General features: G+C 51.2%; 1 protein-coding gene across 3 annotated transcripts in view; it reads right to left on the reverse strand.

Annotated features, from left to right (window-relative positions):
• Nucleotides 1-2845: 2845 nt before the first annotated feature.
• The window catches only part of LOC123165327 (ribonuclease E/G-like protein, chloroplastic), a 37221-nt gene continuing 25175 nt past the window's right edge, over nucleotides 2846-14891 (reverse strand). For all 3 annotated transcript variants that reach the window (XM_044582956.1, XM_044582955.1, XM_044582957.1), the window contains 5 exons: nucleotides 8878-8950; nucleotides 7768-7880; nucleotides 4239-4358; nucleotides 3758-3913; nucleotides 2846-3655 (listed from right to left, as the gene is read on the reverse strand). In XM_044582956.1, the coding sequence (XP_044438891.1) occupies nucleotides 3479-3655; nucleotides 3758-3913; nucleotides 4239-4358; nucleotides 7768-7880; nucleotides 8878-8950 (639 nt within the window). In that variant the 3' untranslated portion in view covers nucleotides 2846-3478. The remainder of the gene's footprint in view (nucleotides 3656-3757; nucleotides 3914-4238; nucleotides 4359-7767; nucleotides 7881-8877; nucleotides 8951-14891) is intronic.

Here is a 14891-nt window from a genome sequence, read left to right on the forward strand (position 1 = left end):
GGTGTCATTAAAATTGTATCTTCGGCGGCGAGCTGACACGTGCCCAAACAAAAGGTCACCTAACTACCTGCCCGCTCCACACCTATTGACAAGCGACGAGCTGGTCGCTGAGGTGGAGCGTTGGCAAGGTAGTGGGATCTTGCCGGGCACAGAGCTTGTCGGGTCTTTGTTTGCTTGCCGGTAAGGATCTTGCCGGCAACTCCAGCCTTGATCTTCAGTACACTTCCTTAGTACCTTTCAACCATCTTCTTGGATGACTTCTTCGTAGTTATATCAACTTGTCTTGTGCTTGTCCTCAGCTGGCCTCTGGCAAGCCCTGCCATCGGGAAGGTTGCTATTGCCTGTGCACAAGTCCGGGGTACTAAAGGATCCAAACTTAAATACACCGACACAGTACCACAAGCGACAAAATGAACAGAACTGTACTCACTGATATACCGTCCTTCAGTGCTATAACTCATGGCTTCAATATGATCCTCGCTCCAAAATGGTTGATTACTATTCTTCAAGCCAACCTTTGGTCCTTCCAGAGCTGCTTATTCAAATACTGAACCTTGATTATCAAACAGGTTCAAAAAAAAACCTTGATCATCATACTCTAAAAGCAACTCACCATTTCTTTAGCCTACTCAAAATTTTGAATAATGGATCAGGAAATATGGTAAACAGATTTGGAACTCCAGTGTCTGATCCAATGATGGTTAAACTCCTAGAAGACTACGAAGCAAAATGTCTATAGAGAGACAAAGCAGCAGAAGTGCAAAACTTGATGCAAAAATTCACTTCTGCAGCATTCATGAAACAAAGCAAATGCCTTCTAAACAAGTTATCTATCCCACAGCAACTCAAATTAAATTCTACAAAACAATGATTTCAGTACTTCCTTATTTGGAAACCAGGTAACTATAGTGGTGTGGCTTCTGATTTGACAACTACACTACTGCTTATATACCTTTCGGTCTAATGTTATTTATCTTCATATTTTTTTACTCAATTGCTTTGGTCTGATTTCTTTTCCTTTATACCTTTTGCAGCCAAAGAATATTCCAACTTCATGATATATGGGTCGATCAAAAAACTTAAACCGTCTCAGTGATGCCTGGCAACTGGATGAATCCTATGCACTAGGTTGTTACTCAAAAATGCTTAATACAGACCAACTCAAAAATGCACATTGTACCTCAAGCATTTTTTTAGAAAAAGGAGGATATACCCCTAGCCTTTGCATATGGACGATCCATGCAGCCATTTTATTAATTTTTCACAAAGACCTTACAAAGTAATACATCACCAAGCCTGAAGTCACCATCTTGGCAACACGTGTCGCTACTCCTATCCCCTTGATGAAGGGGTGCCGAATGTCCGAGCCGAATACCAAACAGACATCACACCAAAACCTAACAGCTAAAGCCGGAGCCCCAACCAAGCCACAATGCTCGGACTAGGTCACACACCGGTCCGGCACACTCTCAAAGGTTGTCGCCACTGTCTTCCACCGATCCATCTCTAGAGCAGGAACTGACGCACCGACCTTGCCATGCCTGCCATTGACGCCACCACGGCGCCAGAAAACGGCACCATGTTGCGCGTATCCATCCACACGCGCCCGTCGCCGAAACAACGCAGCGCCATGCCACCGGGATCCATCGTCGGCCTTGCGGTAGATGTAACACCACTCCTCCTCTTGTCCCCTCCAGCCAGTACTTGCTCCAAAACGATGCCCCATGAGGGAGAACGACACCGATGGCGGAGTCATTGTCCGATCCAGTAGACCCATATCTAGCGTTTCCCGCGAAACATCCCGATCGAGTTGACGTGACCTGCAACAACGATGCCTGAAGAAGGAAACGACGTCAGAGATGCCGCCATCGTCCGCCAAGATCGCAGTCAAACGCGGTTTTCACCGGAAGCCGTGTCGTCCCGATCTGAACCGCACGGAGCTTCGCCATGAAGACGGATGCCGCCGCCGGTACTCCGGCGGAGATCCTCCATCCCCTCACCAAAGCCCTCATCGCACCGCCGACCATCCACATGAAGAATCGACGACGGATCTGGGTGAGATCCAGACCCGCGGCCGCCGCCATGCCCACCATCGCCAACACCACCAACCATCGGGTTGTCGGTTGCCGCCGCACGGCCAGGGAGTCGCCCTGGCCGCGGTGCGAAGCCCCCAACCCGAGGTGCCCCAGCCGCCTCGATTGGTTGCCGCCACCTCCTCCTGCCTCAGTGCCTTGGCACCGGGTGCCACTGCCACCACGGCCAATGCCAGCGGCAGCGACAGCAGGATCTTTCGCTATGGGATGGGGGCTGGCGGTGCTGGGATCTGATCCCCCTGGCGCTGCCCTGTGGTGGCGGCGCTGGGATCTGATCCCCCGAGCGCCGCCCTATGATGGCGGTGCTAAGGGGTCTTTTCCTTGGAGGAGTAGAAAGAAGCAAGGTACCTCAAGCATAGGTTGTAGAAAACAAATACACATGATAACTAGCCAACTTGAGACAACTCTTCGTCCTAATAAGTGTCGTGTACTAAATCAACGACACTTATTTTGGGACCGGGAACTACAACCTATCAAACGAACCTAATCCTGATCGATATCCTGTTGAACGTGAACGAAACAATCAACTAAGAAACTCTGAACGAACAGTCGAGTGGAGGGTGAGTGGGCTTTCAGAAGTTATATCTGATCTAAATAAGTTCTAAGCACTCCCTTATAAGCACCTACTTATACATTTGTTCTGATACGATTTCCGTGAAATTGCAGGAGGCATCGTCTAGTTTATCTAGTTAACCCACATGACTCTCAAAGCTAACAAATGATATGTGTTCGATGTGTCAGCTGCCGTGGAATTCAATACAATCTTTGTTCCGAATACTATCATTTCATGTTTTAACAAGGAATTCAATAACTCCCGAACGGTTCGGATTTTGAGCATTTCGTCCCGAACATTTTTACATGACAGTTTATACATGACAACTTTAGTTCATAAAGGATGGCAACTTTAGTTGATAGGGCAATTTTAGTTGATAGGAGATGGCAACTTCATCCTTTCTTTTTGTCAAAAAATTGCCAAGTTTTCTTAATCTCACGCAAACTAACTTGCCATCTAAACCCGTTCGGGTTGCCATGCTTAACTCCTAAACGTTCGGGAGTTATCATTACCGTTTAACAATGATTGAATAAATAAACAAAAAATCTGACTAGGGCGATACAACAACTACGTAACTATGCTCTGCCCCCACAGCTTTCACACAATCTAATTTCATTGCGTCCTACAATCTTCCCACATTTCACGTTAAACTTCACTGAGTGGCAACTACAAAATCAAGGACAGTTGTCCAAACTTTAGCCAGGCAAACATGAATATCCGCTGTTGGGATCACCGTTGGAACACAGCAAAGCCCTCGGAAAATCACCCCTTGTCAATCTGGGATTCAGTTCAGCTCTTTGAAAAAAAAGTTCGTCTCATCTTTGCAAGATATTCACTTGGCTCGCTTTGCACGGCTCATCCATTTCTTTATAGGAAAAACAGACAGTCTCGGTCTTCCTGCTTCCCTTGGAAGTGGTGACTCTGGTGATAATTCCTTCTGCTCATCTGTGTCCTTCTGATCAGAATATGGTAGCAATTCAAATGCACCCCGTGTAAAACCTCGAGCAATCTGGATTGTTTTCATTTAGCAAAATGAGTTCGCTTAAGTTTATCATTATTGAAGATTCATGGAGGGTGTAAATGGATAAAGAAACGCATGGCATGTTATTACCTTCAACAAAACCCAAACTTTGAGGGAGCTACTAAGGATCCCTAATTTAGTCCTTTTGCCTGATGTCAAGTACGTGCACATCTCATGGTCCACCCTAAGCAAAAATCTTGGCCACGATTTTGGTTTCTCTGGATCTGATTTATGACCAGAGACGGCCTGTTCATTGGAAAAGATTTAAGACAAACATTCCTTGTCAATAACTATGACTAAAACACTGAGTACATCATGACCTGAAGTTCTATGTCTGGAATTTTGGCTATATAAGGAGATCATATGTGCATCCAGAAGAAAAAGGTTCATCATAATGCCAAATTATCTAAACAAACATGCGATTTCAATTCCATGGGTCATCAGTATTGTTTCAAATTATCTCTAGAAAATTAGCTACGTCCAGGTGTGAGCATTCATTTCGATAGCGTAACACAAACTAAAGCCTTAAACTGAGGACGGACAACAAACAAGCATTGTCTGTAGGACTTACCAGGCGTCGACAGATTTCACGTTCTATCTTAGAAAAGGACGTATCAAGAGCTTCAACACGACCAATACCATGGCAACATGGACAAGGCTCGCTGATCATGAAAGTAACACTTGGTCGAACCTGCATACCAACCAGGCATATCAACATTACTGGCAACATGATAATCTAAAGGAGGGGTGTCGGGATGACTCAAAAGTAATAAACAAATAACAGTAGTAAGTATGTTGCTACACGAACATAATTTCACCATTAAAATAAAAAACAAGAACATTCAGAAACTACTGATGACTAAGCAGTCACAACCTTGTTTTCAAAGAGAAAAGACAATTGATGTTAGCTGTAATCTTTATGTTGTATTTACTTGGCTATTACTCCCTCCGTTTCTTTTTAGTCTGCATATAAGATTTGGTCAAAGTCAAACTTTATAAAGTTTGACCAACTTTATTCTTTGGAATATCAACATTTACAATATTGAAGCTATATGGTATGAAAATTAATTTCATGGTGCATCTAACAATATTGATTTCATATTGTGAGTTTTGATATTTTTTTCTATAAACTTAGTCAAAGTTGACAAAGTTTGACTTTGACCAAATCTTATATGCAGACTAAAAAGAAACGGAGGGAGTATTAGTGTAGGTCCGCTCGAGCTTTCTTAGTATGTACTCCCTCTGTCCCAAAAAATATGCAGGCAGGCAGCTAGTAGTCAATTTGCTTTCTGCATGTACTAGCAGCTGCTAGAGCTGCATGGTCGGTTTAGCATTAGCAATCGACTTGCCCACTATCTATAGACCCCAGGGCAGCAATACAAGCAACAGCTTCAGAAAAACACTATCCTGTGTTCAGACCCAGCTTCCCTCTGTCTCTCTATCTCAGCCTGAGTTCTAACATTCGATATGAAAGCAAGGTGCTGATCCAAGACCATGTTAGCTTCAGTGGGTGGCCGCATCAGTCACAGCACACAGCAGCATGTCTATAGTCGTCGTTCGCCTTCCACGCAGCCAAGGCGCAGGGGGCGCCATGACGGACCAGAGGTTGCCATCCAGCGCGGGGTGAAGGAAGTCAACGGCGCGGTGTTCCTGCAGCTGACTCAGGAGCAACTATGAGGATTGGAGGCTCCTCATGAGGGTGAAGCTGGAGGCCCATGATCTGTGGGAAGCCACCGAATTCGGCGACGCGACCACCAGGAAAATCGCATGGCGCTCGAGGCCATGGGTGTCTTCCGCACTGAGAACGGTGGCGAATTCACCTTGCTGGAGTTTGCACGCCATTGTTAGCTTCCGCGGGGACCGGATTATCCTGGTCAAGCTGGTTGGTGACTTAGTTCTCAATGTTATCAGCGTGTATGCCCCGCAAGTAGGCCACAATGAGAACACCAAGAGGGAGCTCTTGGAAGGCTTGGAGGACAGGTGAGGAGTGTACCGACTGGCGAGAAGCTCTTCATAAGAGGAGACCTCAATGGCCACGTGGGTGCATCTAACACGGGTTTTGAAGGGGTGCATGGGGGCTTTGGCTATGGCATCAGGAATCAAGAAGGAGAAGATGTCTTAAGCTTTGCTCTAGCCTACGACATGATCATAGCTAACACCCTCTTTAAAAAGAGAATCACATCTGGTGACTTTTAGTAGTGGCCAACACTCTAGCCAGATTGATTTCGTCCTCTCGAGAAGAGAAGATAGGCGTGCGTGCCTAGATTGTAAGGTGATACCTGGAGAGAGTGTTGTCCCTCAGCATAAGCTGGTGGAAGCTCAAGGGGGAGGTAGCTCAGGCATTCAAGGATAGGGTCATTAAGGAGGGCCCTTGGGAGGAAGAAGGGGATGCAGACAATGTGTGGATGAAGATGGCGATTGCATCCGTAAGGTGGCCTCGGAGGAGTTTGGAGTGTCCATGGGAAGGAGAAGCGAAGTTAAGGATACCTGGTGGTGGAATGATGATGTCCAGAAGGCGATTAAGGAGAAGAAAGATTGTTTCAGACGTCTATACCTGGATAGCAGTGCAGACAACATAGAAAAGTACAAGATGACGAAGAAGGCCGCAAAGCGAGCTGTCAGTGAAGCAAGGGGTCGGACGTATGAGGACCTCTACCAATGGTTACGCACGAAGGAAGGCGAAAGGGACATCTATAAGATGGCCAAGATCCGAGAGAGGAAGACGAGGGATGTTGGCCAAGTCAAATGCATCAAGGACGGGCAGACCAACTCCTAGTGAAGGACGAGGAGATTAAGCATAGATGGTGGGAGTACTTCGACAAGTTGTTCAATGGGGAAAATGAGAGTTCTACCATTGAACTGGACGACTCCTTTGATGAGACCAACATGCGTTTTGTGCGGCGAATCCAGGAGTCTGAGGTCAAGGAGGCTTTAAAAAGGATGAAAGGAGGCAAGGCGACGGGCCCTGATTGTATCCCCATTGAGGTGTGGGAAGGCCTCGGGGACACAGCGATAGTATGGCTAACCAAGCTTTTCAACCACATTTTTCGGGCAAACAAGATGCCAGAAGGATGGAGACGGTGTATATTAGCACCAACCTTCAAGAACAAGGGGGATGTTCAGAGTTGTACTAATTACCATGAAATTAAGCTGATGAGCCATACAAAGAAGTTATGGGAGAGAGTCATTGAGCACTGCTTAAGAAGAATGACAAGCGTGACCAAAAATCGGTTTGGTTTCATGCCTGGAAGGTCGACCATGGAAGCCATTTTCTTGGTAACAACTTATGAAGAGATACAGGGAGCAAAACAAGGCCTGAGTTTGAACTTCTGATTTTGGCAGTATTCAGATGCTGACATACAGTGTTTTCTGCCAGATTCCCCATATACTGGAAATTCAGTATAAACCATGACCGTGGGAGAGAACAGAGAAACCTTGAGATGAGAAGAAAACGTTTGTACGTACACTGACAATATGAACTTCTGAATCACACTTCCATCTTCACAAATTTCAATATAGAGAATAGGTATTCTCATTAAAACTATGTCATTTTTAGTCAGAGTTTGCACCCTAGCAAGCATAGGTCAGGCAAATCGTGGATCAGAACGATGGGTGATTAATCAGTTCAGGATACCTCACCTAATTATGTCTTAAATTTTAAAAGGAAAATGGACAATAAATGTGGCAATAGTGATTTCTCAATATTTTTTGTTTATTTAGCCTTCTTTGGATACCCTTGGTTTCATCAACTTACTATTGCTCAATACGTACTATATAATCAGATAAATATGTGTTCATGTTATTGTGAACCTCTTGGATAACTGTCAGCATGCTGGCAAAGTGATCCAAGCAATTACGAGTTTGCCACTGATAACTCCAAGTTACAACCAACAAGATTTATCAGACTAAGGCATAGCCTAGTGGTGGGAAGGGGCTGATCCCTTCCTACCCACCCAGGTTCAAGACATGGTACTTGCAATTTGGGTTTGTTGCACCAATTATACTATAGGGGGTTCCCTTACAGTCTTTCTGTCAAAAAAAGTTTCCAGTATACAAGAACATAGTGTCAGCATGCTGGCAAAGTGTCAGTAGCACATTACCCTTTTTCTAGTTATTTCCATCAAACCTAGCTTTGACAATTCTGAAACACCAACGGTTGAGCGGTCCTTTTCTACTGCTTTCTTCATTTCTTCATAGACTAATCTTTTGTTTGCTGAGGGAAAATGCTAGATTAGATCAAGGATAAAAAAAAGGAGCAGGAAAATACACATAATCTTATGGACATCATTAAGTGCAAGAAACATTGATTAAATAACCAGGAAGGAATTTGTCTCAACCATCAGAAGAAAAATGGGAATGCCATAACAGATTGGCCACGATGTCAGCTAACAATTTAACCAACTATGCAGGATGCCCAAATGGTACAAGTAAAAGCGGTGTTCTCTATTACCTGTAGTGGCCTTAATTCAGAGCATAAGCAAAGCTCTAAAAATTCCATGAAGATTCAGTTTTGAACAGAATGCACTTTTTAAATTACAAATCGTGAATTTCCTGTCAGAAGAGAAATGATGGCACACACAAAAATCTAGCCAAACAATTCCTAACATTTGCAAAGTATCCAGATCAGATGCCAAATATTCTTATAGAGATATACTGAGCAAAATTTAATCAATTTTTTGTTGAAAATCCAACCAAATTTACCAGCATCCAGTTACATATAACAACTTAACAGGTAAAGAAGAAGAATTTGTAGGACAAACACCAGACTGAATCTTACTGGCAGGAGTAATGATATGCAAGTGTTTGAGTACAAAATGTAATATACTGTTCGCTAATAAAGAATGCCATTAAATGAAATCTTATACTTGATTTTTTACAAAACAATCTAGCAGTTTAACATCAATAAGCAACATCATTTGCTAGGTAATTTTACCCTAGCATATGAAAACATGAGAAGGTACAGGTCACAGAATGATATTCAATGAGACTGCATTCTAGTAAATTCTAAAACATCAGGCTGCACAAATGATACTAGTATACGATATAAATTTGTACAAGATAGTCAAGTATCAACGGGCTGGCAGAAAAAATAAAGAAAGAAAGAAAAACATAAATGCAAGTTTAGTGTGAATATGTAAAACAAATGCACAATCCTGGATATGCATTTACATGACATTATTAGTTCTACCAGAGTCGAAGCTATATCTTACAATCGTCCGTCATGTCGATAAAATCAACAACAATGATGCCACCAATATCCCTCAAGCGCAGCTCGCGAGCAATCTGTGTTGAAGAAATTTCAAGATTAGCAATCAAGTCCAGTACTTTAATAATCTTCCATACTTCGAATATACGATCAATCTATGTAAGCCAGATTTATTATCTTGCTCCATAGCGTGTGTATGGTTGCTGGTTACACAAAACACAAGTACCAGTTGCAGGTATGGTATCATTGTGCAAAGCAATTTTTTTTTCGAGAAAACGCAAAAGACCTTTGCGTTTCTTTTCATTGAAAAGGTAGGGAGTTTGTTACAGTCGTCCTAGGACGAATAATCAGCGGACAAGTACAATGCTCAGTGCACATCCCATGAAGGGGGCAGGACTACTCTAAGACCTGTCGCTCCGGCTTTAGCCCAGGAGCCGCCCTCCTTGATCCGGTCTATCAGAGTGCCTAGGGAGGGCGTCGCGTTGTCGAAGACACAGCTATTCCTATGCTTCCAGATCAACCATGGCACGAGTAGTGCTACGGATTGCAGGGCCTTGCATTGTGCTTGTGGCGTGGCTTCCTTGGCGTGCTGCCACCAATCCATGAGTGTAGCTTCCTGGTTGGGGATCGGCGCCGGTATGCGTAGCCAGGCAAGGGTCTCATGCCATGCCTGCCTGGAGAGGGGGCAGTGAAGCATAAGGTGTCGCATCGTTTCCGGCGCCTGGTCGCAAAGCAGGCAGCACGGATGGTGCTGCAATCCATGGCGGGCCAGACGGTCGGCAGTCCAACAACTTAACCCGAGGGGGGGGGGGCAAGCCTTCCAAATCAGCTTCCATGAGTAGGAGTGTAGGGATCCTTGGAAGGTGGCCTCGTAGCAGGACTGCGCCGTGTATGTGCCGCTCGCCGTCCACTTCCAGATCAGCCGATCAGGGGCGTCGCTGAGGTGACCTGCTGTGCGAGTTGCCAGAGTTGCAGGTACTGACCAATCTCGTGGATGCCAAGGACTCCTTGGATGTCGCGGGCCCAAGTGTCGCCGTTGAGGCCTTCAGCCACCGTTCTGCCTTTGCGCCGGCGCGTGGGGATGCAGTTGTATAGCAGCGGCATTAGCTCGCCCACCGAGCGCCCGTTGAGCCATCGATCCTCCCAAAACAGGGCGTTCGTGCCGTTTCCGATGGACATGTAGGTGGAGGCAAAGAACAGGGTGCGCTGGAAAACTGGAGGTCCAAACCTTGCCAGGCGCGAGAGCCAAAGCCACCTCAGTCTGAGCGCGAGGCCGGCTCGCTCCAGGCCGCGGACCCCGAGGCCGCCCAGAGCAAGGGGGCGAGTGACATGACGCCAGTTCACGTGGCAGTGCCCACCATTGGCGGCGGCTCGCCCAGCCCAGAAGAAGCCTCGCTGAATCTTCGCGAGCTGCTGCAGCGTCTTCTTCGGAGGGGCGAAAGCCAAGAGCTGGTGCACCGGGATAGCGCGTAGGACAGACTTGACAAGGGCCAGCCTGCCGGCACGGTTCATTAGCCACGCTTTCCAGGTGGGTAGGTGCCCAGTGACCTTGTCGACGAGAGGCTGCAACTGCCCCGCGGAAGGGCAACGCGTCGTCAGAGGTATGCCGAGGTAGGTGACCGGGAGTGCGGCAGTTGCACATGCCAGGCTGGCAATCATCTCGTGGGCGGTCTGGTCCCCGTGCAGGACGGTGGCGGAGCTCTTGGCGTAGTTCACCTTGAGGCCCGAAGCTCTGCCGAACAAGTCAAGGATTTCCTTGACGGCGGTCACGTCGCTCTCTGTGGCATGGCAGAAGAGCATGACGTCGTCGGCATATAGAGATATAGCCGGTATCGGTCTTCGCGTCTTGTGGGCGCGCGAAATCAGCCGTCCGAGGGTGTCGACCGCGAGCACGAACAGCTGCGGGGACAAGGAGTCGCCCTGCCGCAGCCCTTCCTTGTGCCATATTGGTGGTCATGGCACGCCGTTCAGCAGTGCTCACCGAGGACAGTAGGATGGCGATCCATTCGAGGAACCGGCTCCCGAACCCATATTGGCGCAAAACCTCAAAGAGGAACGGCCAGGAGATGGAGTCGAAGGCATGCGTGAGGTCGAGCTTAAGCATCACCCTGGGTGCCCCAAGTTGGCTCAGCATCTTGAGTGATTGCTTGATGAGCACGAAGTTGTCGTGGAGGCTCCGTCCGATGATGAACGTGTTCTGGTTGCGGCTGACAAGGCGGTCGAGCTTTGGTGCAAGCCGGAGCGATAGGGCCTTGGCGAAAACCTTGGCCACGATGTGGATGAGGCATATCGGCCGGTAGTCGCGCAACTCCAGGGCATCGGCGCGCTTCGGCAACAGCGTGAGTAGGGCCTGATTAAGCTTATAGAAGCCGCGACCACTCAGCTCAAAGAGCTGCTGGAACACATCCATGAAATCCTGCTTGACGATGCTCCAGCACGCGCGGAGGAATTCAGCATTAAAGCCGTCGGGCCCAGGTGACTTGTGCGCAGGTAGGCGCTTCACCGCATCCCAGATCTCCGGGCAGAAGGCCGCGTCGAGGTCGGAGAGATCGCTCCCCTCAATGAGCTACAACAGGTCCACCGTGTGGTCGCACTCGGCCACCGTGCCAAGTAGCGCGTCGTAGTGCCTGAAAGCCGCCTCAGCCATCTCGCCGTGATCAGTGAGGAGAGTGCCATTCGCGGAGAGACAGAAGATGCGGTTTTTCTGCCTTCGGAACGAGCATTGCCGGTTGAAGGAGGCGGTGTTGGCGTCGCCGTCTTTGAGGGTGGCGATGAGGGCGCGCTGTCTAGCGATCGTCCATTCCAAGGAGGCGAGCCCCAGGTATGAGACTTTCAGCTGTTTGCGGAGCCAGTCCTCCGGGGGGAGTGAGGATGCGGTCTTCCTAGGCTTTGTCAAAACGCGCAATGAGCTCTCGGGCGATGGCCAGCTTGGTCTTCACGTTGCCAACTGCCTTGGCACTCCAACTCGTTAGACTGCGCGCCGTGGCCTGGAGGCGCAGCAATAGGCGGCGGAATGGGTCGGGGTCGTGGACGGAGCCCCAAGCCGCAGCCACCGTATCGTGGAATCCGTCGAGGCGCATCCAGTGTTCCTCGAAGTGGAACCTGCGGTGCAGCATAGGTGCGGGGGCGCAGTCCAGCAGCAGGGGCGCGTGGTCTGACACGACGGATGCCAGGCATGTCAGGTGGCATTCGCCGTGTCCGTCCTCCCAGTCCGACGTGCACAGCACACGATCAAGGTGCACAAGGGTCGATGGTGATTGCTCGTTCGACCACATGTACCGACGCCCATTGAGGTAAACCTCCTTAAGCGCGAGATCGTTGACTAGGCGGCGGAACTTTCCCATCATGCGCCGATTGATGTTGTCCGTGTTCTTGTCCTCGGAGCGGAGGATGAGGTTGAAGTCGCCGCATAACATCCACGGCCCGTGACAGTCCGCTCTAATCTCATGTAGCTCCTCCAAGAAGGCGATCTTGGCCGCATCATCTTGAGGCCCGTAGACGACCGTGATCCACCACGGTGTGCCTCCGACGGTAGCGACGCGGGCCGAGATGGCGTCGTTGGTGAACAGGGGGTCCGAGATGGAGACGGCCCTGCTTTTCCACGCGAGAAGAATGCCGCCGCGCGTGCCCTGCGCCGGGAGGTACGTGTAATCATCGAACTTTGAGCCAAGCGTGTCATGTACGACGGACGAGCAAAGCAACTCAATCTTCGTTTGTTGCAAGCATATAATGGAGGCGCCGGTCGTGTCGAGCAGCGTGCGAATGGCGTGGCGCCGCGCACGGGCGTTGAGACCGCGTACGTTCCATACAGCTATCTTGAGGCTGTGATCCATAAAGGTTGGATCGACGGGAGGCTTCGTCCAGAGAGACCTAAGTCACGTACACCGGTTCGACGTGCGCCGGTGCGATCAGCTGCCCCGCCAAGCAAGCTGGGATCTCACGATCGACCAGCACGGCAATGGCCGACAGCACGGACATCGGGATGGGTGCCGCGAATAGATCGTCGTATGCCTTCATCTCAGCGGCCGAGATCATCTGGTTAGTCCCGACGATTCCAAGCGTGCGGAGGACCTGCACTTGTGCGTGTCTGGCGGCGGTGAGAGGAGCAGCGGTCGTGGGCGTAGCAGAGGCTGAGCGGCCACGGCGGGGGGCAAAGTCGAGGGGGCGGCGGGGCTTCTTCCTGGGCGCCAGTAAGGCGACGTTGAGCTCCTTGGTGGCAGCGGCAAGGAAGTCTCCCAGTGTCCATGAGCGAGCGGCGGGAGGCCCGCGGGATCGGCGCATCATAATAGGTGGGGAGGCGAAACGGCCGGGCCCAGACCCATGCACGCACGCACGTGCCGGCTCGGGGTTTGGCAGGGGCAGCCGTGGTGGGCCCGGGGGCGATAGGGGCCGCGGGAATCTGCATGGGCGTCTGTGGGTCCCGCGGCACAGGAGTGGGCGGTGAAGCGCGGGCGGGAGATGCGGCGTGAAGCTCGAGCCCCGTGCGGTCCAATCCATCACGCGCGGACGGGGTCGACGGAGTCGCGACCTGGTCAACGCACGGGATCGGCGCCCCCACAGGAACAGAGGTGGGGGATATGCCGCTTTGGCCCGACAAGGTGGGCGTCAGCGCTGGCGAGGCCAGCAGCGAGTCAGGGACCTCGCTGAGCACGGCCAGATCCCGACAGGCGGAGAGGGCAGGTGAGGGACAGGCCGAGGGGGCAGGAGCGGCAGTTGGTGGCCCCGCAAGATCGTCCTCGGGCAGGGAGGCCACCGGATCCGAGGGGGCAGGAGCGGCAGTTGGTGGCCCCGCGGGATCGTCCTCGTGCTGGGAGGCCACCGAATTCGAAATACCGGGGGGGGGCTGAAGCCGCCGAAGCCATTGGCAGGTCGCCAGCTGTCCCTGGTGAGCTTGGCCGCGCGCCCACAGGGGCGCCATCAGCGCTGCAGCCCTGGCCCACGGGCAAAGCGCATCTAGCTTTCCTTTTACCATTTCCTTTTCTGGCGCGATGACGACGGCGTGGGGCACCTTGCTGACCAAGCCACGACAGCATGCCATTTCGAGTCAGGCCGGCCGTACGCACCGTCGCGTCGGGCGGGGCAGGCCAGCCCTTCGCCATGGCCACTCCGTCCGCACGGGAGGTGAGGTCGCTGGTGCGCCATCCGAGGCAGTCCACCGCCATGCCATCAGCACGGCCGGCGGGCTGCATCTCCAAGCGCCTGCGCTTGCGGCCGCGCCGGCGAGCGCGGCCAGGGCCATGGCCTGGCCCTTCGTCGTTGTCGTTGCCGGCGCCCCGATCCGGGTCAGGACCCGGTCCCGCCGGTGCGCGAGGAGGCGTGGCTCTGATCATCTCGGCGCGGACTATGTCGATGGAGATCGGGAATGTGAGCGTTCTGATGGACGGCGCGTCGGAGCTAGATCGCGCGGGGATTTGCTCGACCACCTGCAGGACGGCGGCGCGACGAATGCCAGCCGGGTCGTGCGTGCGTCCGGAAAGGCGGAACATGGCGAGGTCGGCGCGAGAGAGGGTGTGGGGGTGGAGGCGCTCGATCCAGCAGCTCCTCCGGAGTATGTGCTCGGCGGCGGAGAGGTGCCAGGCTTGGGCGGGAATACCGCGGAGTTCGAGCTCGACGCGGTACTCAAAACTCGCCAGAGCCTGCATGGGCAAGCTTGCTCCATGGGCGCATCGAGAGGGAGAAGCGGGGCGAGCGAATTAAGTGCTCGCCGGCGAGACGATCCATGGCGGCCTGAGAGCCGAAGAGGATCAGGAAATCTTCCGGGTGGTGCGCGTGCACGGTGAAGTCCCCTTCGACCAGACCAAAGGAGACGTAGAGCGCCGCGGCGACCTCATCGGCAGAGACCTGCGGTCGGTTGCCAGTGACAGAAGCGACCAGCGCGCGGGCCAGGACCCGCTCCGCCTCCTCCATCTCCATGGTGTGCCACACGATGACGCGCTCCGGCTCGAGTGAGCGAGCGTCGGGCAGCGGCGCGACCGGAGTAGCTCGGGGAGGTGGCGGCAGGAGCGTGGCCTGGGGGCG

Source organism: Triticum aestivum, chromosome 7D, assembly GCF_018294505.1.
Source record: "Triticum aestivum cultivar Chinese Spring chromosome 7D, IWGSC CS RefSeq v2.1, whole genome shotgun sequence".
Lineage (NCBI taxonomy): Eukaryota > Viridiplantae > Streptophyta > Magnoliopsida > Poales > Poaceae > Triticum > Triticum aestivum.